General features: G+C 43.3%; 1 protein-coding gene across 6 annotated transcripts in view; it reads left to right on the forward strand.

Annotated features, from left to right (window-relative positions):
* The window catches only part of DEPDC5 (DEP domain containing 5, GATOR1 subcomplex subunit), a 93,754-nt gene that overhangs the window by 9,613 nt on the left and 61,119 nt on the right, over window positions 1-23,022 (forward strand). For all 6 annotated transcript variants that reach the window (XM_058656819.1, XM_058656823.1, XM_058656818.1 and 3 more), the window contains exons 8-20: window positions 2,235-2,304; window positions 5,628-5,706; window positions 6,617-6,678; window positions 10,361-10,430; window positions 10,769-10,841; window positions 12,860-12,963; window positions 14,277-14,351; window positions 15,714-15,848; window positions 17,678-17,739; window positions 17,857-17,930; window positions 18,683-18,752; window positions 19,829-19,865; window positions 21,034-21,154. In XM_058656819.1, the coding sequence (XP_058512802.1) occupies window positions 2,235-2,304; window positions 5,628-5,706; window positions 6,617-6,678; window positions 10,361-10,430; window positions 10,769-10,841; window positions 12,860-12,963; window positions 14,277-14,351; window positions 15,714-15,848; window positions 17,678-17,739; window positions 17,857-17,930; window positions 18,683-18,752; window positions 19,829-19,865; window positions 21,034-21,154 (1,032 nt within the window). The remainder of the gene's footprint in view (window positions 1-2,234; window positions 2,305-5,627; window positions 5,707-6,616; window positions 6,679-10,360; window positions 10,431-10,768; window positions 10,842-12,859; window positions 12,964-14,276; window positions 14,352-15,713; window positions 15,849-17,677; window positions 17,740-17,856; window positions 17,931-18,682; window positions 18,753-19,828; window positions 19,866-21,033; window positions 21,155-23,022) is intronic.

Below are 23,022 nucleotides of genomic sequence, written 5' to 3' on the forward strand. Positions count from 1 at the left end.
GTGGCTTTTGTCCAATCTTCCCCCCCTTTTTTTTTTTTAATGAGGACTGATTGATTAAGTTGAGGAGTGATTAGAAGAAGGTCCTGGGGCGCGGCGCCATAGCCTAGCGGCTAAAGTCCTCGGCTTGAATGCCCCGGGATCCCATATGGGCACCGGTTCTAATCCCGGCAGCTCCACTTCCCATCCAGCTCCCTGCTTGTGGCCTGGGAAAGCAGTCGAGGACGGCCCAATGCATTGGGACCCTGCTCCCGTGTGGGAGACCCAGAAGAGGTTCCTGGTTCATGGCATCGGATCGGTGCGCACTGGCCCGTTGCGGCTCACTTGGGGAGTGAATCATCGGACGGAAGATCTTCCTCTCTGTCTCTCCTCCTCTCTGTATATCTGACTTTGTAATAAAAATAAATCTTTAAAAAAAAAAAAAAGAAGAAGGTCCTGAGGGAGTAAGGTTTCACTTTCCAGGATAGTAGTTTGTGTTGATGTCTGCTGTTGTAACAATTCTTTCTGGTACAAATGGCCACTAGTACTCCTAATTGGGTATCTCCTATCCTAATACTATCCTGAATAGTTTAACTTTTTTTTTTTAAAGATTTATTTATTTTTTATTACAAAGTCAGATATACAGAGAAGGGGAGAGACAGAGAGGAAGATCTGCGTCTGGATGAGTCACTCCCCAAGTGAATGCAACAGCCGGTGTCGCGCCAATCCCAGGCCACGAGCAGGGAGATGAATGGGAAACAGGGCTGCTGGGATTAGAACCGGCGCACGTATGGGATCCCAGTATGTTCAAGGACCTTAGCCGCTAGGCCACCGCACTGGGCCCTGGGTAGTTTAACTTTTAAAGTGGTTCTGTAAAATGGGTCTTATTTTCTTTCTCCTGATAAGGACCTTGAGTTTCCCACTGTTACCTCCCCATGGCCACTCAATTAGTGAGTGACACTTAGCACTGAAACTAGCCAGTCAGTCCTGAAAGCCATGCTCTTTTTGTTGTACTTTTTTTAGACTCTCAAAAAACTCCAGGATATGCCATACTGTATGAGTACTGGTTTAAGTCTACTTTGCATCCAGCTCCCTGCTAATGCACCTGTTACTGTGGTGAAAGATGGCTCAAGTGTTTGGATTCCTAACACACATGTGCAAAATCCTCGTGGAGTTTCAGGATCCTGGCTTAAGCCCAGATAGAGTTCTAGGCTCCTGGTTGTAGACTAGCCTAACCCTGGCCGTTGCAGCCATTTAGATTTTCTCTCTCTCTCTCTGGCCTCTCTGGGTAACACTTTCAAACATATAAGGTATTTAGCAAAAAATTTGTAAGAGAACAGCATTTACCCAGAAGAATGTTCTAAGTTGCCTGTGTGTTTTTTCAACAGGGTCAGGTGTTGGCATAATAATATATATTTTAAAATTTAATTGGATGATCTTTACATAGTTGGTTAGGGCTCACAGGGACATAATATTTAAGATGTCATTTAGGATACTGGCACCTCTTGTCAGAGTGCTTGGGTTTGAGACACGTGACCAGTCATAGGTTCCAGCTTCCTGCTGCTGCACACACTGGGAGGCACCAGAAATGGCTCAAGTGGTCAGACGATCATGATGGAGTTCCTGATTGCCAGTCTCAGGATCGCCCAGTGTGAATTGTTGTGGTCCTTTGGGTAATGAACCAGCAAGCGGGAGAGCCTGCCTTCTGTGTCCCTGTCTCTCCTATCCTTCAGATAAAATCAAATAAGTGAATAAATACCAAAAACAGTGATTTCAGCAGAGAGCCTCCATTAAAGAGGGCTCCTGTTCCTTGGGCTTCCTGATTGCTCGTATTCTAATCCTGATACTAAGATGACCTTTTTTTGTGTGTGTGTCTTACAAAATCTGTGTTGAAGCTGGAATGAACAAAAGTTCTTACAGGGGTTTCTTAACTTCCTATGTGACATGCATCCTTGTGAGATGTAACAGAAGCTATAGATTGTCACTCAGAAAATTTTGCATGTCACTTCAATGGGTTTGTGCATTCCCTGAGTTCTTCTTTGAGGCCCACGTGTTATCTCTGAACTTCCAGGCCAAGAGCTCTTACACATAGTCAATATAAGAATTCTTTCTGTTTGATAATATATTCACGGAACCTTTGTTAGAAATCTGTCACCAGTCAGGTCAGTTGGACATAGGCATCAGGGTAGAGCAAGCCACCTGCCGCTATTACAAGTTTAAGACTTGTAATAACTTGTGTGTGTGGTGTTTGTTTTCAGGGCACAGGCTGGTGAGCTGTGGGTCAAGAATGAGAAGGTCATGTGTGGTTACATCAGCGAAGATACCCGGGTAAGATTTATAAAATCCCTTTTTTTAAAAAAAAAAAATTTGATTCTTCATACCATCAGGTCTAAGTCCTGAAATCAAGAAAAATGCAAAGAAATGAAAGTGTGAGATTCCTGAGGTTGCTATTGTTATCCCCAGGTAGGAACAGTCATATTGTCAGGGTCTCTGTTACATTCATGTTTTACGAGTAGAACTCTTTAGAGTGGGTAATCTCGATTTTCTTCCTCTGATTTGATCTATTTAATATGAGACATAGAGATACAGTCTGCAGAAGGCTGTACCCACCAATACCCAGCAAAAGGTAAACTGGATGAATGATGGTGTTATAAATGCCAAGAAAGACGTATTCATAGGGACTCCATTCTGGGTTTGGAAGATTCCAGACCAAACACCGATGGACATTACCCATGCTGGTCTCTGCTTTCTTGCTCCCACTTCCCTGCCTCTGCTGATATCAGTGGTTCTCTCTCTCTCTCTCTCTCTTCTTTTTTTTAAGATTTATTTATTTTTATTGGGAAAGTGAGATATACAGAGAGGGGAAGAGACAGAGAGAAAGATCTTCCATCTGATGGTTCACTCCCCAGGTGACTACAACAGCTGGTGCTGGCTGATCAGATCCAAAGCCAGGAACCCGGGGCCTCTTCTGGGTCTCCAACATGGATGCAGGGTTCCAAGGCTTTGGACCATCCTCGACTACTTTCCCAGGCTGCAAGCAGGGAGCTGGATGGGAAGTGGGGCTGCTGGGATTAGAACTGGCACCCATATGGGATTCCAGTGCTTTCAAGACAAGGACTTCAACCACTAGGCCTCCGCATTGGACCCAAAATTCACACATCTTAGGCATGATTAAAAGGATAGTGGTAATTTGGCATATGCCTATCTTGTAACCTCACTCTTCCTCCCTTCCTCCCCTCCCTTCCCCTTTCTTCCCTTTCCTTTCCTGTCTTTCTGTCTTTTCTTTTTGTCTTGCTTTCTATCTTTCTTTCTTTCCTGAACAAGTAATCTCAGAGTGCCTGCTCTGCGCCAGCTTACTGGGCCTAGCACAGACAGGATTCTGCTGGTGAGGAGCTGAGATAGCAGGAAGGTGGGAGTCACTAGTCACGCAGTCCACAGGTGTGCTGGTCCTCCATTGCGGTGACTGTCCGGGAGGAAATGAGCAAACCAGCTGATGAAGTACCTGAAAAAGGGGACTTGGCCAGTGCACAGCAAATTCGCATATAGAGGTCATTAGGCTGTTCACATACAGAGGTCATCAGTTCTGTTTATGTGAGATGTCTATAATAGGGAAACCAGTAGAAGAGAAAATAGATGAGTATTTGCCAGAAGGTAGAGGCACGGGAAGAAGCTGCTAGTGGGTAGTACGGAAAAATTGAAGTGATGGAAATTTCTGGAGTTAGTGGTGGTGCTGTACAATATGGTGAGTATACTAAAATCCACTGAGTTGTAGACCTTAAGATGAGTTATGTGTTGTATAAATTTTTATATTAAAACAATAAAATAAAAGGTACATTAGGGTAATAAAACCATAACTGATAGTTTTAGAGTTTCAAAGCGAAGAACATATTTTCTAAAAAAATACATGAAATGAAAATTTCACTAAACATAGAATTTTATATATTTATGTATATATACACACGCATATTTTACAAACGTGGAATGTGTTAGCAAGATCAAGACATGTATCCTTTACACTGACTTGGTAAAACATCACTTAAATAGTAGTCAAACGCGCTCACAAACACAATAAAGCTATTTAATGTGACAGTTTGTTGAATTTTGGAAAATGTACGCATGATTCTCACCACAGTCGGGTGTAGAACATTTCCATCGCCCGCAGAAGTTGCCCTGTGCCCCTTGGCTTTGAGTAATCGCACACCTATGCACCCGGCTGTGACCCCAGCCTGGGGAGGGTAGGTGGAGTTGGGGAAGGAAGATACTACACAGCTCCTTGCTGCTGCCAGATCACATCAGTGCCAAGGGGCAGAGCTGGTCCTCTGATTTCATCCCAGGAACCATGACGGGGGAAGCATGTCCTGAGGGTGTTACTTGAGTCATCTCCACTGTTCTATATGTTTATTACTAAAAGAATACAGTATTTCTTGCTGTGACATGATTTGATGATTTTGAAAAGTAAGCACCACAAAAAAGTAAGATCTTGACAATACCAAAGCTCCAGACGTGATCACAGCTAGTATTTGGAAAAGGGTGTTTCTGGCCAGTTTAGAGGTTTCTGTATGCTACAAAGGGGCAATAAACCTATCAAATGCCTGTCCTGCCCCAAGGAGTGAATAGCCTTCGATGAGCTTCTGCTTCAGGGAGAAGGTCTCTAATGAGCTGAAAGAGGATGCTTCTCTTTTCTCATCAAACTTGTTGAGATCCTTGGGAAGGGAAGGACTTGGGCCAGGGGTCTGTGGTCACCCATGCAATCAGAAAATCCTCTTTTACTCACCAGTGGGATAGTTAGGAGGAAGGAAGGTATTATGGGAGTTACTATGAGACACTTCATGTCTGGTACATCTTAGCACAAGTCTGCCTATGTCAAGTAGTTCCATGGCTTCCCCAGCCAGATTCACTATCCCTTCTGCATTTCCTCCTGTGACGCTTCACAGAGTATGTTTTGCATGTCTGTATCCTGCACTATAAACTTCTCGGGATCAGAGACCAGATCTCCTTACTGCTCATGATACAAGGCTCAGAGGAAGAGCTCAGTAAGGTTTAAATGAAAGAAAGAAACATGGATGAATCTTACTTTTGAGAGGTCTCACATCATAATTAAGGGAATTCCTCCAACATTTTTTTTTAAATTGTAGTTTTAAAAAAAAATAGGTATCGTGAAATTTACCATCTTAACCTTTTTTCAAAAGATTTGTTTTAAATATTTATTTTTATTGGTAAGTCAGAATTACAGACAGAAGGAGAGACAAAAAAAGATCTTACATTCGCTGGTTCACTCCCCAAGTGGCTGCAACAGCTGGAGCTGAGCTGATTCAAAGGCAGGAGCCAGGAGCTTCTTTCTGGTTTCCCACCTGGATGTGGGGTCCCAAAGCCTTGGGCCATGCTCAACTGCTTTCCCAGACCACAGACAGGGAGCTGGATGGGAAATGGAGCAGCTGGGACACAAACCGGTGCCCGTTTGGGATCCCAGCAGATGCAAGGCGAGGACTTTAGCCGCTAGACTATTGTGCTCGTTCCCCGATCTTAACCATTCTCAAGTGTGTAGTTCAGTAATGTTTGTTTACACTGCTGTAAGTTCTCAAACTTCTTCATCTTACAAAACTCATACTACTCGTCATTGCTTTATACTGAGCTTACTTTTTTTTTTTCAGGTGGTGTTCCGTTCTACATCAGCAATGGTTTACATATTTATTCAGATGAGCTGTGAAATGTGGGATTTTGATATTTATGGTACTGTTCCTAAGTGCTGATTATAACTGGTTCTAGGGAGAATTTTCTGGTTTACCCCCAAGTGTGTGTCATTTTACAATAAGCCCTTGCCATTCTGTGAAGATGCATCCCAATGTTACAACACATCACCCTGGTATGTCTTTGCTTGCATGTCTGTCTCACCTACTTACAGGTAAGAGATAGGACTAGAAATAATATAAATTCCTTGAAAGGCACTAAAATATAAATGAGACAACTGAATTCTCAGATCTTGAATTACAGGATCAAAAGTTATCGGATGATGAAGAAGCAGGATTTCCTTGGGTGTTTTTCATTTATCTCCCTATCACTCATGGAAGCAGCTTTCATATCATTAAGATTATGATATTCTAAGGAAAAGGACAATAGGGCTACTGTGAGATATGGATACTCTGTCCCACGCACAAGCCTCATGGTGCTTACAATCCAAATTTGGGTTTAGCAAAAGTTTGAATTAATTTTTGCCAGGAGTCAAAAAGGTCACTTATAAACAGCAGAAATTAAAAAAGGTAACCGAGGAGCTTACCAGCACATCTTTAATGAACCTTCAGTATCAGTAGGAGAATAAAAGTTTGTGGAGGTTAGATGTTGTTCTTGATCTTGAAGATTACACTCTATTTTTAAATCATCAAGGCTGTTTTTAAGCTTAGCCGTTACCTTGAAGCTATGGCCTCTTGCTGCCTGAGACAGATATTAAATTTATAGTGATACAGAAATCTAGGGTGAAACCATTTTGTGTATCTGGCTTTTGTGGACATTTTATAGTTAGTGTTACAGTGAACCGACCTTTTTTTTTTTTTTTTTTTTTTTTTGTCTCACTCCAGTTATTTAAGAGGAAATTGCAAGCAAGAAGCAGGGGTGACCCTCATCCAACTACTTGTTTTTCTTCCAGGGGATCTGTATTTTGAGAAAGCTGTGAATGGTTTCCTTGCCGATCTATTTACCAAGTGGAAGGTAGGTTTCTTCTTATGTGCTAAATAAGCATTATTCAGTGCAATTAAAAAAATGTATTTGAAAGGCAGAGATATAGAGAGGAGAGACAAGAGATCATCCATCCACTGGTTCACTCCCAAAATGGCTGTAATGGTTAGAGCTGAGCTGAGCTGAAGCCAGGAGCTTCTTCCAGGTCTGCCATGTGGATACAAAGGGCCCAAGCTCTTGGACCATCCTCAGCTTACTCTCCCAGGCCTCAAGCAAGGAGCTGGATCAGAAATGGAGCAGCTGGGACTCGCACTGGTGCTCCTATGGGATGCCAGTGCCACAGATGGAAGCTTATCCCACTTTTCCATGACCCCGGCCTCTCAATGCATACATTTAAAGATGTATTGTTTCCATTAAAACTGAGCTATCTTAACTCGTATCAGACTTCAAACTTAAATTACCCCAGTTACCTTTACAATAACTTTTTTTTAAACAGCCAATATACTCACTGGTGAAAGATTAAAAACTTTCTAGGATCAGGAAAAAGAAAGAGATAATTTTTGACATTGATATTCACCATTATATTAGAAGTACCAAGCCAAGCGATTAGTCCAGCATAAGAAACAAGAGGCGTCCTGGCTTGGAACAAGTGATGTGGTGCAGTGGGTGAAGCTGCCACTTGGGACGTCTGTTTCCCATATCGAAGCTGCTTGCTTTTCTCCTTTGTACCCAGTGGTAACGCACTTGGAAGCAGTGGTGGTGGTTCAAGTACACGATCCTCTCAGACATGCAAGACTCAGATGGAGTTCTAGGTTTCTGACTTCAGCTTCGCCCAGTCCTGGCTGTTGCACTTATCTGGGGAGTGAACCAGTAGATGGAAGATATCTCTCCTGCGTGCGTGTGCGCGCATACAAGTGCATGCGTGTGTGTTTGCCCATCAAGTAGATTAAACTCAATTTAAAAAATAAACTTTTTACCTTGAGCAACGAGACCGATAGTATCTCAGAACTATCAAAACCAGTCAGGTAACACCCTTGGAACATTCTTCCCCCACATTGGGGTCTGCAAGATGGCATCCAATGACTGTTCCCCCTTCCCTGGGTGTTGATGTAGTTTGGCAGCACTGAGCTACCTCCCTCTCTCCTTCTCCCCTCCCCACCCATACAGGAGAAACGGGAAAAATCAGAAACCTTTGTCCCACCCTCCTTCTTCCATACCTTGACCCTCCACCCTCTAGTTGGTGGTCCGTGTAGACACACATACATTCTTTCTCAACTATAAAAATAACATTAAAAATTAAACAAATATTAAAAAAAAAAAAAATAGAAGAAGAAATGGAGCCGGGACTTGAACCCTGGCACTTCAGTATGGAATCTGGGTGCCCCAATTACTTACCTGCTGCCAGGCCAGATGTCATTTATTTAGAGAGAAAAACAGACAGACATACAAAGAAAAATCTCATCCTTTATTTCCAGTCTCTGGTGCCCAGCACAGCCAGGGCCAGCTGGACTGAACGTGGGAACCAGGAACTCAGTCCGAGTCTCCTAGCCAGTTTCTTAGACCATCACCATTGCTTCCCAGGTCTGCATTGGGAAGAAGCTTGAGTCAGGGGTCAGAACCAAGAGTTGAAGCCAGGTGCTCTGATATAGAATGTGGGCATCTCAATCATAAGGCAAAACCCCCAAGTTTTCTTTTTGATGAAAATATGTTTTCATGTATGTAAGACATTCAGATGGTTCAAAAATCAGAACCATTTTAGAAGCTATATGCAGGGGCCAATGTAGTGGCACAGTAAGTTAAGCCTCTGCTTGCAGTGCTGGTATCTCAGATGAGTGCCAGTTGCCATACCGGCTGTTCCTCTTTTAATCCAGCTCCCTGCTTGTGGCCTGCGAAAGCAGTGGAGCTCAGCTTACCTCCTTGGGCCCCTGTACCCACATCAGAAACCTGGAAGAAGCTCCTGGCGCTTGGCTTTGGATAGGCTTATCATTGGCTATTGTGGACATTTGGGGAGTGAACCAGCAGATGGAAGGTCTCTCTCTCTGTTTCCATTTGTCTATTTCTGTCTTTGTGACTCTGCCTTTCAAACAAAAAAAAAAAAATTTTGGTGTTTTTTTAAAGCTAAGTTCAGAGAAAATCCACTTTTTATCTCATCCTCTTATCTCCATCAGAAGCATTTTTATTAGTTTCTTATTTCTCTCTAGTTTTAAAAAAGAAATCATCAGGTAATACTAGTTTGCTCTTAGGTAAAAGCAAGATTTGTGAAAAGGTAGAGTGAGGCACAGGCACGATTGTTTAGTGGATGTGTTTGAGTTAGTAACAGTTTGTGTGTTGGGGAACAGGACACAGAACCAGGTTGTAATGAGTGACAAAACACGTCACAGACAAATCTTTAATTGGAAAATATGGAAGTAAAACAGAAATTTTGTTGGTTTGCACTTACATAATTAACTTTTTTGTAGAGCTTATTGAAACTTTCTTAGTCGTGCAATTTTGTTAGTTGGGTGCACATTATTGCTTCAGGTTAAGTCTTATTTCTGTGTAGTGTAAGCATTTACCAGAAATGACCCGAGTTAAGTTTTGCTTATATTTTCAGTTATGACACAAGTTAGGTTTTGCTGATGTTTGCAATTTGAGCTACAGTAAAGCTATTTTTGAAGCTTAGAAAAATGACTAGGGCCCAGTGTAATAGCGTAGTGGTTAAAGTACTCGCCTTGAGCGCACTGAGATCCCATATAGGCGCTGATTCTAATCCCGGCAGCTCCACTTCCCATCCAGCTCCCTGCTTGTGGCCTGGGAAAGCAGTCTAGGATGGCCCGCACCTGCGTGGGAGACCTCAAAGAAGCTCCTGGCTCCTGGCCTTAGATAGGCTCAGCTGCAGCCATTGCGGCTGCTTAGGGAGTGAACCCTCAGGATCCCAAGACTTTGGGCCATCTTCTGCTGCTTTCCCAGGCCCTAAGCAGGGAGCTGAATTTAAAATGGAGCAGCCAGGACGTGAACTGGTGCTCATATGGAATCCTAGCGTGCGTAAGGCGAGGATTTAGTCACTGAGCCATCGTGCCTGGCCTTTTACATGTATCATTGTAATTGAAATGAAACTGTAGGAATCAACCCCATACTAATGTGGTTAGTTGGGTTTTTTAAAAAAAGATTTTTATTTGAATGACAAAGTTACCGCAAGAGAAGGAGAGATAGAGCCTTTTCATCTGCTACTTTGCTCCCCAAAATGGCCACAACAGCCAGAGCAGCTGTGCTGAAGTCAGGAGCCAGGAGCCTTGAACCCCCTGCAGGGCTTTCCCATGGTTGCAGGGGCCTAAGGACATGAGCCATCCTCTACAGCTTTCCCATGTCATTCACATTCATCCCTCAGTAGTAAACATAGAGGATTGTGATTCCAGAATGGTCTGTGAATATGCAAGTCTGCAAATCCTCACACTTCTTGTTGAAGATGGTGTATAGGATAAAATAGTGTTTATGTATAACTTATATACACATTTTCCTGAATATGGCAAGTCATTTCCGAGTTACTTACAATACTTACTACCATGTTAGTCCTCTGTGCACATGTTGTGCGTGCTCCTGTTACTTGAAGTTACCCTTTACCCTGCCCTGCTGCTGCACCTGTTAGAGTGGAGAATACTAGGTGCATTAAAAATTGAGTTCTTAAATGAAGTAAAGGATATAAGCCTGAGCTCACTTTTTCTCCATCCTTGCTCAGGAGAAGAACTGCAGTCATGAAGTGACAGTGGTCCTGTTTTCCAGAACTTTCTATGATGCAAAATCTACTGGTGAGTGGCCTTTTCCTACCATTATTATTTTTTTTTTTTCACTCCCTAACTCGCAAACCCCAACCCTCAGCCATTCTTTCTCATCTTCTTTTCCTTTGGCTGGTCCAACTCCCCCACCTGTTCCTGTTAGGAGGTCAGGTACAACAGAATAGCACAATTTATTAGTGGATGGGAGATTCATATTAAATCACCTTAATTAACTAGTTATTAATGAGTTATTTTTGTTTTTCTGTGTGTGATGCATTCTTGAATTAAGGATTCTTGTACTAGAGGAACCCAGGAAAACTGTGGATTTGTATTTTCTATCTAATCCACACACTTCATTGTCTCCATTTCAGATGAATTTCCTGAAGTAAACCGAGCCTCAATCAGACAGGATCATAAGGGACGGTTTTATGAAGACTTTTACAAGTATGTATGGTGCTTCAGGATAATTGAGTATTTGGTTATTGATTATTTACTGATTGCTTCTTTCTAAACTTAAAATTAACTAACCTTTTCATTTTGGATTTTTTTTTTAAAGATTCATTCATTTTATTACAGCCAGATATACACAGAGGAGGAGAGACAGAGAGGAAGATCTTCCATCCAATGATTCACTCCCCAAGTGAGCCGCAACGGGCCAATGCGCGTCGATGCGATGCCAGGAACCTGGAACCTCTTCCGGGTCTCCCACGCGGGTGCAGGGTCCCAATGCACTGGGCCGTCCTCGACTGCTTTCCCAGGCCACAAGCAGGGAGCTGGATGGGAAGTGGAGCTGTTGGGATTAGAACCGGCGCCCATATAGGATCCCAGGGCTTTCAAAGCGAGGACTTTAGCCACTAGGCCACGCCGCCGGGCCCCAATTTTGGAATATTTTTATATTTATGGAAAAGTTGCAAAGCTAGTATAGGAGAGGTGCCATATGTTCTTCACTTCGTTTCCTCTGGTGTTAACATTTGATCATCAAATGATGGCATTGGGACATTATTGTTAACTAAAATCAGAGTGTTTTCAAATTTCATATCTTTTTCTACTTGTTTGCTTTTTTTTTTTTAAAGATTAATTTTTTTTTATTGGAAAGTCAGATACACAAAGAGAAGGAGAATACAAAGAGAAAGGTCTTCTGTCTGCTGGTTCACTCCCCAAGTGGCCGCAATGGCTACAGCTAAGGCGATCTGAAGCCAGGTGCCAGGAACCTCTTTGAGGTCTCCTACATGGGTGCAGGGTCCCAAGGGCTTGGACCATTGTGTCTTGCTTTCCCAGGACACGGGCAGGGCGCTGGATGGAAAGTGAAGCAGCCAGGATACAAACCGGTGCCCATATGGGATCCTGCCGCATGCAAGGCGAGAACTTTAACCACTAGGCTATCATGCTGGGCCCTGTTTGCTTTTTTGAATGCAGGATCTAATCTTAGATACCACCTTTTATTTCAGCATCCCAGAGTTGTTGTTATTTGAATGGTAAAAGTAGAGAGATGGGACAGAGATTGTCTGTTCAGTGGTTCACTCCCCTATTAACTGCAATGGCCAGGCTGGACCAGGCCAAAGCCAGGAGCCAGAAGCCTCTTCCTGGTTTTTCAGGCAGGTGCAGGGACCCAGTCACTTGGGCTGTTCTTTGCACATTAGCAGGGAGCAGGATTGAAAATGGAGCCACCAGGACTGGAAGCAGGCACCCATATGGTCTTGATAGTTCTTGGAAAGCATGTAGTAGGAAAAAATACTATGCATAGATTTAAAAGCATTTTTTTTTTTTTTTTGTGGCAAAAAGCTTGTCAAAAAATTTCATTTTCATTGAACTTTATTGCTAGATACTATTTTTTCCTAATATTTAAGATGGTCTACTTCATTGATAAATACATAGTTATGTATGTCTCAATTTCTTCAGCATAACTTCCTAGAATTCAAACTATCAGAGAAGAAAATTTTGTTTTAACATTTAAAATTTGTGTGTTGGTTGGGAATTGTCACATTGTTCTGACTTTTAAAGGTGTAGAAGGTAGGTGGTGAGTGAATTCCCACTAATTTTCATTTCTCCTAACCTCTAAGGTGCAGTCTGGGTGTGTTTGCTGGTTATAAGTGCAAACTAAATGTATACAGATATTCTCTTGAGTCTTTATTAATACATGCCATCTAATTGTGTCTAGGGAGGTAAACTTTATGTGCCCTTATTGGTGTATGAGGCTGTTCATATCCCTGCTCAATACTGGGTATTAAATGTCAAGGCGATTTTTTTAAATCTTTTCCTGTTTTTATTTACAATTTACATGCCTGTTAATGTGATGACTATTTCCATGTTAGCATTTGTTAAATGCACCTTACTTTATTATTTGTGCCAAATTCCCCTAACTCTTGGAATCCCATGTTCTTTCCTTGGAACTTGGTAAGGGTCCTGCATTTCCTGTATGTAATAGCTGTTCCATGTCCGTTTTATGATAATACCCCTTTCAGAGTGGTGGTACAGAATGAGAGAAGAGAAGAGTGGACTTCACTCCTGGTGACCATTAAAAAGCTCTTCATCCAGTATCCAGTGTTGGTGCGACTGGAACAGGCAGGTACTGCCATCCCTGGAACAGAAAGTGTGGTGGGTGAGCAAGTGTGTGTTGGAGGCTGGAGGAGGAGCAATGGTTCATGCTTGTCTCCCTTCCGTTGCCGTGGATGTTTTTGCTCTTTGTTAGGTTTTTATTTCCAGTTGGATCTATTTGTTCATTTACATGTGTAACAAGTTCAGCCATGTTCATAATATTCTGTATGTATGCTAGCCTGTTTTCCATTGTTAAAATAGCTGAGGCTGGGTATTTTATAAGGAAATGAAGCTTATTTATATGTAAGATTTAAAAACTTTAAGAAAAATTGATTTGAGAGAAGAAAGAGATCTTCTGTCAGCTAACTTGTTCCCCAAATGTCCACAACTGCCAGAGCTAGCCACATGTGGGAGCCAGAACTGCTTGTATTCTCCTGCGTGGGGTGGTAGGGATCCAAGTCCTGGAGTCATCATTTCCTGCCTCCCAGAATGCATGTTAGTAGGTTGGAGAGAGTATAGCAAGTACTGGAACTGGGGCACTCTGATAAATTGAAAGTGAGGTCTTAATTATTGTTTCACAGCATCTGCCCCATGCTCATAGTTTGAAGTCTTGGAAGACCAAGATCATGGCACCAGCTCTGTGAGACACACACACACACACACATACTCACTCCCACCCAGTTGTCTTGCCCCTTGGCAGGAGTGCATTGGCAAGGGAGAGATTCCCTGGTGAGCCAGGATGCCTGGGAATGGGAAGGGGCTAAGAGGCCAGACTGGCCTTTTGCAACAGTCCTGAGAGTTAACTTCCAAAAAAAGAGAAAAATTATGTAAGAGGCAATACCTTCAATTAAACCTTGTGCTAGGCTCTACCTCTTGAAGCTCCTACTACCTTTTTCTCTCTCTCTCTCTTTGTTAAGATTTGTTTGTTTTTATTGAAAAGGTAGATTTAGAGAGACAAGGAGAGACCAAGAAGAGATCTTTCATCTATCAGTTCACTCCTCCAAGTGGCTTCAATGGCCAGAGCTGAGCTGATCCAAAGCCTGCCTGGGAGCTTCTTCTGAGTCTCTCCCATGTGGGTGCAGGGCCCAAGGACTTAAGCCATGCTCCGCCTATGGTGGTACCCATATGCGATGCTGGCGCTGCAGGCGGGGTCTTAATTCACTATACCACAGCACTGGGCCCTGACACCATTCTGTTAACACATGAACCCTTGGACGACCAATCACACCGCAACCAGAGCAGAGTGGAGGACCCCAGGGAGACAGACACTGCCTACTGCTCAGTAATTTTTAAAGCGTTCATCTTTCATGACTGGTTTTCCCATTTCCTGTTATTTTGTTGTAGAGGGCTTTCCTCAAGGAGACAATTCTACCTCAGCACAAGGAAACTACCTAGAGGCCATCAACCTATCATTTAATGGTGAGTGACAGCACCAGCCACCAGGAGAGCCAGCATTTTGCTTCCATGTGATCGTGACCTTCTCTTTGCTGACACCTCCCCCCAGACCTAGTTGATGCTGCCTCTCCCCATCTACTACCTAAGTTGTGGATTGGATGATTTTAATGGAATGGATGATTTTAATGACTAACATGTAACTCTTAGTTCTTTTCTTGGGAAGTTAACTTGGGTTCTCATCTGTGTCTCATGGTAAAGACTTGGGAGGATTCTCCCTTGAGTTCTTTGTTTTACTACAGACTGCGTTTTCCACTCCATTCTTGAACTTCTTTTATGTTATTTGTAAGTCCATGTCTGTTTTGGGGTAGATTCTAAAAGTAGTTTATATTCCTAGAATTCAGTTAATGGAGAGATATGTAGCAAGTAAAAATATGACCCTCTCCAGTCCTCTTTTGGTAGGAATTGTTATCAGTGTGGTTTGTTCCCAGTATCTGTCCCTGCATTTAGGTATTATATGGGGCATGCTGATGTTTGCCAACAACAGAAACCTTCATACAAAAAAAGAAAGTTTACTCCAAGGATACACAAGGCGGCTTAAATGTCTTTGTTGAAGATGAGAACGCTGGGGGCTCGGGAAACCGTAACAGTAGAATTTTCTAGAACTATATTCAGTGTCTCTGCCCTCTGTTCATGATCCCACCTTTCCAGTAGGGAAGGTGTAAGGTGTGATCATCCAGCTGTGGGTCAGTGTCCTGGCACCGACCAGTGGTGAAGGAGGTGATGTGTCGTCACTTCATTGTTTCTGTCACATGTTCTATGTGTCGGTTCCCGGCTTCTGGAGAACACTGGAGCATGTTGAGATCCGTCAGTAACTTTTGGATCGTATTTGACTGTCAGTGTTTTTCTATTAGTAAACATCTCAGAGACCAGAATCAGAAATCAACTTGCCCGCTTTTCACAAAACCATCCCATCATTCTAGTCTACTCCCTTAAATACTGTTGTAAATTGATGTGTGAGTTTTTTTTGTTTTGTTTTTTTGGTGTGTTTCAATGCAGACTCATTTATGGATGGCTTATATTAGCAGCATGAAATTTGAGCATTTAAGACTTTGCACGGCACAGTGTTAGGCACTCATGGGGAAGATTAACCAACGCGACAGTGACTTAGTCCTGTGTGCAAGCAGTTCTTAAATGAAAAAGACACATGTGCACTGGACTAGAATTCAGGTCAGAAAGTTGCACCTGCTACAGTAAAAATACAGACAGAATGCTTCCCCAGTGCAGAGATGCTTGCTGCCGACTGATACTGGTGTTGGTGCTCCTGACTGGTGTGTGAAAGCTGTAACAACATCACTGGGGAATTTTTGCTTCTTCTTTTTTTTCAAGTGTTTGACAAACACTACATCAACCGCAACTTTGACCGAACTGGGCAGATGTCAGTGGTGATCACACCCGGCGTGGGTGTCTTTGAAGTGGACCGTCTGCTCATGATCTTGACCAAGCAGCGGATGATAGATAACGGTAAGCTCTCTGCTTTGTGCCTTATTCCCTACCATTCATAGCCTGACTTACCTTTGAAACTCTGAGTTGTTTGTTTGTTTGTTTGTTTGTTTTTCCTTAAATATTTATATATTTGAATGGTAACAAAGTTACAGGGAGAGGGAGAGAGAGATTTTTCATCTACTGTTTCACTCCCCAAATGGCTGCAGTTGCCAGAGCTCAGCTTGTCCAATACTATTAACTTCATTTGGGTCTCCCAAGTGGGCTCAGGGGCCCAAGGACCTGGGTCATCTTCCATGGCTTTCCCAGGCACATTAGCAGAAAGCTGGATTGGGAGTGGAGCAACCAGCACTTGAGCCAGTACCCATATAGCATCCACCCAAAAACTGTGAGCTTCTGCTGATGCTTAGTGTAAGGAGTTCCACAGTGGAAATGGTCCTATTACAAGATCTTGGGATGTCACTGAGTGTTAAATGACGTGAAGAGTTTAATGGTCAGATGGCTTTGAGAATGCAGGGTCATACTACAATTCAGCAGGCTCCATAAGTGCAGGTCTTCACTGGATGTTTTAGTGTGTGTTGTTGACCCTATTTGGCTGTTTTCTTGAAGTGTGTTTTAAGGGACTGCTGTGCCATCAGCCCACTTTTTTTTTTTTAAGATTTATTTTATTTTTATTGCAAAGTCAGATATATACAGAGGAGGAGAGACAGAGAGGAGGATCTTACGTCTGATCATTCACTCCCCAAATGCCTGCAAGAGCTGTGCCAATCCAAAGCCAGGAACCTGGAGCTCTTCCAGGTCTCCCACGTAGGTGCAGGGTCCCAAGGCTTTGGGCTGTCCTCAGCTGCTTTCCCAGGCCACAAGCAGGGAGCTGGATGGGAAGTGGAGCTGCCGGGATTAGAACCGGCACCCATATGGGATCCTGGTGCATTCAAGATGAGGACTTTAACCGCTAGGCCACCGCGCCAGGCCCCCCATCAGCTCACTTTCAAAAGCACCAGGAAGGGCCCAATATGGTAGCCTACTGGCTAAAATCCTTGACTTGCGTGCACCAGGTTCTCCTATGGGTACCAGTTCATATCCCAGCTGCCTCACTTCCCATGCAGCTCCCTGCTTGTGGCCTGGGAAAGCAGTCAAGGACAGCCCAAAGCCTTGGGACCCTGCACCCATGTGATAGTCCTGAGGAGAGTTCCTGGTTCCTGGCTCCTGGCTTCAGCTCAGCTCAGCTCTGGCTGTTTCGGCTACTTGGGGAGTGAATCATTGGATGGAAGATCTGTCTCTCCTTTTCTCTGTAATAATCTGCCTTTCCAGTAAAAATAAGTAAATATTTTAAAAATCCAAGTACCAGTAATTATGAAATCAACCATTCCAGTCCTCCCTGCTCTGTTAAGTGATGTGAGTTGCTTTGCTTATTACTGAGATTACAAAGTACCTTTTATTGCCTGGCCTTGAAATTTTAGTACAGGATGCTTCATGGTCCTTTTTTCTTTTATTCCCTTCTTTGTCAGTCATGCTCTTCAGCACAGCCAAAGGCCAATTGTCAAGCATCAAGCAGTGGCGGTGAAAGCTGAGTTAGGCTGAAGCCAGGGTCCCAAAACTCAGTCAAGGTCTCCCACATGGCAGAGACTCAATTACTTGAACCACTACCTGCTGCCTCCCAGTAGTATGATGGGACTCAGCAGAGAGGAAGAACATGCATCTCTCTTCTGCAGTAGCAGCACTGGTGAAGTTATGCATGACAGGATGGTGCATCAGCTTGATCTGATCACAGCATTGCTTGATTGCAGTGCTTGCCTCTGCGGTTCCCTCTACCTTACCTCCAACTCATTTGCTCTTGTTCTTTGTTTTAGGAATTGGTGTGGACTTGGTGTGCATGGGAGAGCAACCATTACACGCTGTCCCATTGTTCAAGGTACTTTTGGATTTGTCTACTAAAGGCCAGAGACGAATTGAAAACAAAGAGGTTGGAGTGTTCCCATGTCCCACTTGTGTGTTGGTGTGTCTGCTCACCGCCCTTGTTTCCTCACAGCTACATAATCGGAGTGCCCCTTGTGATTCTCGTCTGGGTGATGACTATAATATTCCTCACTGGATAAACCACAGGTGGGTGTGAACTTGTATAGTGGTAGGTGATAAAAGTTTCATGGAGCCTCCTTTGTATTTTCTTTTTAAATCTGTTGAATTCTGTAGTGTGCTGGGTTAAGCTGTTATCTACAACTTCAACAGCTCATGTAAGTGCTGGATCAAATCCTGGGGACTCCGCTTCCAGTCCAGCTCCCTGAAAGCAGTGGAAAAATGACTCATACTTGGGCCTCTTCACACCATGTGGGAGGCCAGGATGGCCTCAGTTCCAGCCATTACGGCTACTTGGGGAGTGAATCAATGGGTGGAAGATCTTCTTTCCTTCTCTGTGCATAGCTGCCTTTCCAATAAAAATAAGAAATAAATCTAAAATAAATTATTTGAAAGACAGCGAGACAGATCTTTCATCTTTTGGCTCACTCTCCAAATGTCTATAACAGGTGGGACTTGGCCAACCTAGATCCACAGATGCAGAACTCCATCTAGGTGTCCCCACATGGCTGGTCATCAGCTGCATTAGCAGCAAACCAGAGTCAAAAATGGAATTGGGACTTGAATCCAGGCACTCTTATATGGAATGCAGACATCTGTGTGGGATGTTAAAACACTGCACCAAAGTCTACCTCTAATTTTGCAACACTTGCAAAAGAAGTTAGTTCTGATAGGTTAGCAAATGCGAAGTCAGTCATAGGAGGGTTGCTCTATACCTGGTTTTTCAACCGTGTTTGGATATAAGAAGTTTCGGTTAATGAGCTTGTCTGTTGCTTTTACAGTTTCTACACCTCCAAAAGCCAGCTTTTCTGCAACAGTTTCACCCCACGAATAAAATTGGCAGGAAAGAAGGTAGGTTTCAGCCCCCAGTAGATATCTGAGAGACCCTGACTCACAGTAACATTGGTATTTTGGTCCTGAGGTCCCTCCATTTTCCCCTACTCGCGCTTGACTCATAAGTGTGGCTTACAAAATTTGTCTTGGAACTTTACAGTTGTGTATATGCTAAGTATCAAAGCAGACTCTAGACTGCGGGAAATCTCTCTCTTTTTTAATGTTCTATTTTTAAAGATTGATTTTTATTTACTTGTTAGGCAGAGTTATATAGGACGATGGAGAGACAGAGACCCTCCATCCACTGATTCATTCCCCAGATGGCTGCAGTGGCCAGGACTGGGCCAGCACTCGGCCCATCTCCTACTGCTTTCCCAGGCACTGTAACAGGGAGATGGATCAGAAGTGCAGCAGCCAGGACTCGAACCAGCAGCCTGATAGGATACTGCTGTCGCAGACAGCTGCTTTTCCGATGATATGCAACAATACTGGCCCCAGAAAAGATCTCTCACAAAAAGAGGACCAAGAATTTTTGTTATTGTGACGTAACTGGTTTATTCAGACCTTTGTATTGCTAAGAGAGTAGCGGGGATAATGACAGGAGATACATGACAGTAACACGAGTGCTCATTCCAGTAGCACTTTCCTCCCCCTGCATACTCCATTTCATTGAATTGGAGGATTTGTGCAGTGTTCAGCTCTGGTAGGTCTAAGCAGAGAGCTTGTGGGACCTAGCCATGATAGAGCAGACATAACCATGAGTTGGCCAAGAGAAGAGTCTGAAGTTTTGACGCCTGTTAATTGTGTGGTTTGGAGCAAGGCTCTTTTTTTCTGTAGAACTGAGAATCCTCACCTGGGAGGTGGGACCCGCACTCCCACCGAGGAGAGCTTTGATGGCGAATGAGATGTGGGATGGGAAGTAAAGGGTATGTTAGTCGCTAGGTGTCAGATGTTAGCTTCTGCCTTTCTGTTGGTTCTTTGGAGGGTTAACACAGGGCCTCTCTGTCCAGGGGAGCAGCCACACATGCGACTAGGTCTTAGGACAAATTCTGTTCTCACAGAATAAATGATTAATCATTGATTTAATTTTACAGTCTGCCTCCGAGAAAGCAAAAAATGGCCGTGATACATGTGAGTATCTTTTGAGTTCTTCTTTCATCACTTTTAGAGTCAGTTAACTCTTGGTAACAGTGTTACATGAAGTCACTTAAAAACTTCACAGCTGGGCCCGGCGTGATGGCATAGTGGTTAAGGTCCTTGCCTTGCAAGCACTGGGATCCCACATGGGTGCTGGTTCTAATCCTGGCAGCCCTGCTTCCCATCCAGCTCCCTGCTTGTGGCCTGGGAAAGCAGTCAAGGATGGCCCAGGGCCTTGGGAGCCTGCACCGTGTGGGAGACCTGGAAGAGCTCCTGACTCCTAGCTTTGGATTGACTCAGCTCCAGCTGTTGCGGCCACTTGGGGAATGAACCATCGGATGAAAGATCTTCCTCTCTGTCTCTCCTCCTCTCTGTATATCTGCCTTTCCAATAAAAATAAATAAATCTTAAAAAAAAAACCAACTTCACAGCCAAGTTGGGGGAGCTGAGTTCTCTTTGGAAGAAACCTTATCCTACTTGTATTTTTGTCCTCAGCTACAAAATGGATGATGACAAAAGTCTTAGTTTTTTTTCTTTCTTCCTGTATGTCAATTATAGTGTTATTAAACTTTTGCTTCTAAAGAATGATTTGTTTATTTGAAAGAGTTGCACAAAAAAAGAGAAAGATTTTTTTCTTCTTCTGGTTCACTCCCCAAATGGCCACAATGGTCAGTGCTGGCCCAGACCAAAGTCAGGAGTTAGGAGCTTCATCCAGGTCTTCCATACAGTTTGGAGTGGTCGAAACACTTGGGCCATCTTCTGTTTCCTTTCCAAAGCCATTAACAGAAAGCTGGATCAGAAATAGAGCAGCTAGGGCATGAACTATCACCCAGAGTGCATGCAGATGGTAGCTTTACGGGCGACAGCCCTGGCCCCCAGATAGAAAATTTCAAAGTACTAAAATGTATTAAGATGGTATCTCCTAAGAGGGATCACAAAGTGGAATGCTGCCAGTATCTTGTCTTTATTTAGCACCACACCATTTCTAGGTTACTCTGACACGTAAGTCAGCTCATCTCAGCAGCCTGCTGACTGAGTTACCAGTTCACTTGTTCAGGGGGAGGTGACCATCACCAGCACTTGCAGATTTTGCTGGAGATCCTCTAGAGACATCTATTTGAAATGAATTCAGGTGGTCATTTGTATTATCTGTGTATTTCAGCTCTCGGGACACCAAAGGAATCTGAGAACGCCCTTCCTATCCAAGTAGACTACGATGCCTATGACGCACAAGTGTTCAGGCTGCCCGGCCCATCACGGGCTCAGCGCCTCGCCACCTGCAGGTTTTCCTCCAGATCCACTTGGGGAATGCATGTAAAAACAATTCAGGGACATTTTTATGAGAATAGCCTTGTAAATCTTTTAAACTAACAGTAGCTGAACAAAAGCCATACCGCACAGAGCATTAAGTCTCTTGTCTTCCGGCCCTTTGGCCCAGCCTGTTCGCTTACGTGAAGTATTGTTTGAGAATAAAAATAGAGCTCTTTGACTTTTTATAGCCAAGAGAGGCGTTTCACAGGTTCCAGAATCTTCCTCTCACTGGGCCAGAACAAATTGATATTTGTATCCTGGACCCAAAGATTCTTTTAAGTCTAATATTCCCTAATTCTTGCATTTTAAATCTGCTCTGTGGAATTTCCATCACATAGCTTCCAATTGCCATGTGGTTAAACTCACTGGTTTCCAGGTCTCGTATAAGAAGGTCCTCTCTGTGTCCCTAGGTGACAGCTTTGTATTTTATATTTTCTTTCCATACTTTGTAGTCTGGGATTTTATGTTTAGTTCGATATGTAGAATTTGTTTGGATGATTGTACAAAGGAGGACTGTAGTTTGTTTTTCCCCCAAGCTGACCAAATACCGTGAATCCATTTTCCAGATTTTGTAAATCTGCAGGCTTAAACACAGCTGACTTGAAGAATATGGTTTCTTAACTGAGTATAAATTTCTAGCAAACTAGCTTATAGAGGCCCACGTGATTGTTCTATCCCATTTTGATGTCTCCTTCTGAGAATAGTCAGAGCTCAGATTGTGTTCACAGCAGCCTTCCTACATACAGTGCTGCTTAGGAGTTTGGTTATAGCTCCTGAGGAGCTTCTGAGTCCATACAATGTTATCAGAGTACAAAATCTTCAATTTACTTCCGTCCTTCTGTACTTCCTTCTTTTCTTGACTTATTTATTTGAAAGGCAGAATGACACAGAAAAAAGATTTTTCATCTGTTAGTTCCCTCCCCAAAGAGCCAGTATATAGCCAGGTTAGGGCCAGACTGAAACCCAGGGACCAGGAGCACCTCATTGGCCTTCTGCATTGGTGACAGGAACTCAAATACTTGGACTAAATTCTACTGCCTTCCCAGGTATATTAGCAAAGAGCTACAACTGGAAGTAGAGTAACTGGGGCTCAAACTAGCACTCTGGAATGGGATATTGGCACCGCAGTTGGCAGCTTTACATGCTACACCACAGTGCCGCCATCATTCTTGGTTTTCTTGTATCTGCTCAAAGTGGATAACGAGACCTGGTGTTTCAGAGCCCCAGGATGTGTGCTTTTTTGAGGCACAAACCCTGTTTTTGTCAGCGTCCCTCACACATGGCTGAGCATATGCAGAGTGCTCAAAAATTTACTGTGGAAGTGGCAAGCACGTCCTCTGCACTTGGTAATTTTTTTTTCCAGGATCCATTTAAGCTCTGACTTAAAATTCTTCCATGAGTAGAGAAAAGGACCCTGTTGCCGGAAGGACGGTCCTGTTTGGTAGACCTATTCTCAATCTGGTCTTCAGTCTTTCTATGGGGCTTCTGTGCCCTTAATCCATTTTGTACTGCTTGCAGAGCGTTCCCCCTTGGGCGGTTTTGTGTTTTAGTGGGAGTATGTATAATATGAGTTTCAAAACTAAGGAAATGTTCCAGCGTGCTCAAATGCAGAGAATTGTATCATGAGCAGTTCTCATGCCATTAGGTTTGTGTGTCATCTTTTCTTCCACATTTTCATGTTGCCTGGAGTATTTTAAAAGAAATCCAAACCACCGTATTTTTTTTTTAACATCATCTGGGCATAATTCAGTATACATCTTGAACAAATCGTTTTTGAATAAAACACTCTCGCCATGTCTAATCACCGGGAACAAAATTAACACAAACTGCTTCATTTCCT

Source organism: Ochotona princeps, chromosome 29 (genome assembly GCF_030435755.1).
Source record: "Ochotona princeps isolate mOchPri1 chromosome 29, mOchPri1.hap1, whole genome shotgun sequence".
Classification (NCBI taxonomy): domain Eukaryota; kingdom Metazoa; phylum Chordata; class Mammalia; order Lagomorpha; family Ochotonidae; genus Ochotona; species Ochotona princeps.